Source organism: Sinocyclocheilus anshuiensis, unplaced genomic scaffold (assembly GCF_001515605.1).
Source record: "Sinocyclocheilus anshuiensis isolate Anshui unplaced genomic scaffold, SAMN03320099.WGS_v1.1 scaffold661, whole genome shotgun sequence".
NCBI classification, from domain to species: Eukaryota; Metazoa; Chordata; class Actinopteri; order Cypriniformes; family Cyprinidae; genus Sinocyclocheilus; species Sinocyclocheilus anshuiensis.
Genome location: NW_015536491.1, coordinates 349,908 through 350,487, shown reverse-complemented (window position 1 = coordinate 350,487; position 580 = coordinate 349,908). Strand labels below are relative to the sequence as shown.

The window sequence follows — 580 nt, the reverse complement described above, 5'->3', positions numbered from 1 at the left end:
AGAGAGAGTGTGTGTGTGTTTTTTTTTGAGTGTGTGTGTGTGTGTGTGTGTGTGTGTGTGTGTGTACCTGCACAGCGATGTACAGCCCCGGCACGTTAAATGACTCAAACATGATCTCGGCCGTGTACTCGCGGTTCTCCGGTGTGTTTAGAGGAGGTTCGGTCTGCAGCAGAGAAACAAACACACGTCACACAGGAAGTGATGCGTAGAGCGCAGTAAAATCTCAACCCAGCACTTTAGGTTTCAGCTGAAGGAGAGACGTTAAACACAATCACAATGAAGTTGAGTAGCGATGAAGGTTTCCTCACCAGCAGGAAGTAATGGTCCTCGGGTTCGGCTCTCAGATACTTGAAGATCACCTGCTCCATAAACCTCTCCATCAGATCCCAGTCCTCCACGATCCCGTGCCGAATGGGCCACTGCGGAGACAGACACGCTCAGAGATCACGGACACGCCATCTGATGATGATGAAGGACGAGCAAGAACCCTTCATCATCACAGACCGCAGGTAGTCAGAGAGTCAGACTGAATAAAGGAATAGTTCATCCAAACATGAAAATGTGCTGGAAATCTCCTCAT

At 49.1% G+C, this 580-nt stretch overlaps 1 protein-coding gene across 1 annotated transcript in view; it reads right to left on the bottom strand.

The window, feature by feature from the left end:
* Nucleotides 1-580, bottom strand: part of LOC107685483 (actin-related protein 3-like) — a 13,842-nt gene extending 13,262 nt beyond the window's left edge. Inside the window, exons 1-3 of the mRNA XM_016482080.1 lie at nucleotides 505-580; nucleotides 309-436; nucleotides 68-163 (exon numbers count right to left, since the gene is read on the bottom strand). Of these exons, the coding sequence (XP_016337566.1) occupies nucleotides 68-163; nucleotides 309-436; nucleotides 505-580 (300 nt within the window). The remainder of the gene's footprint in view (nucleotides 1-67; nucleotides 164-308; nucleotides 437-504) is intronic.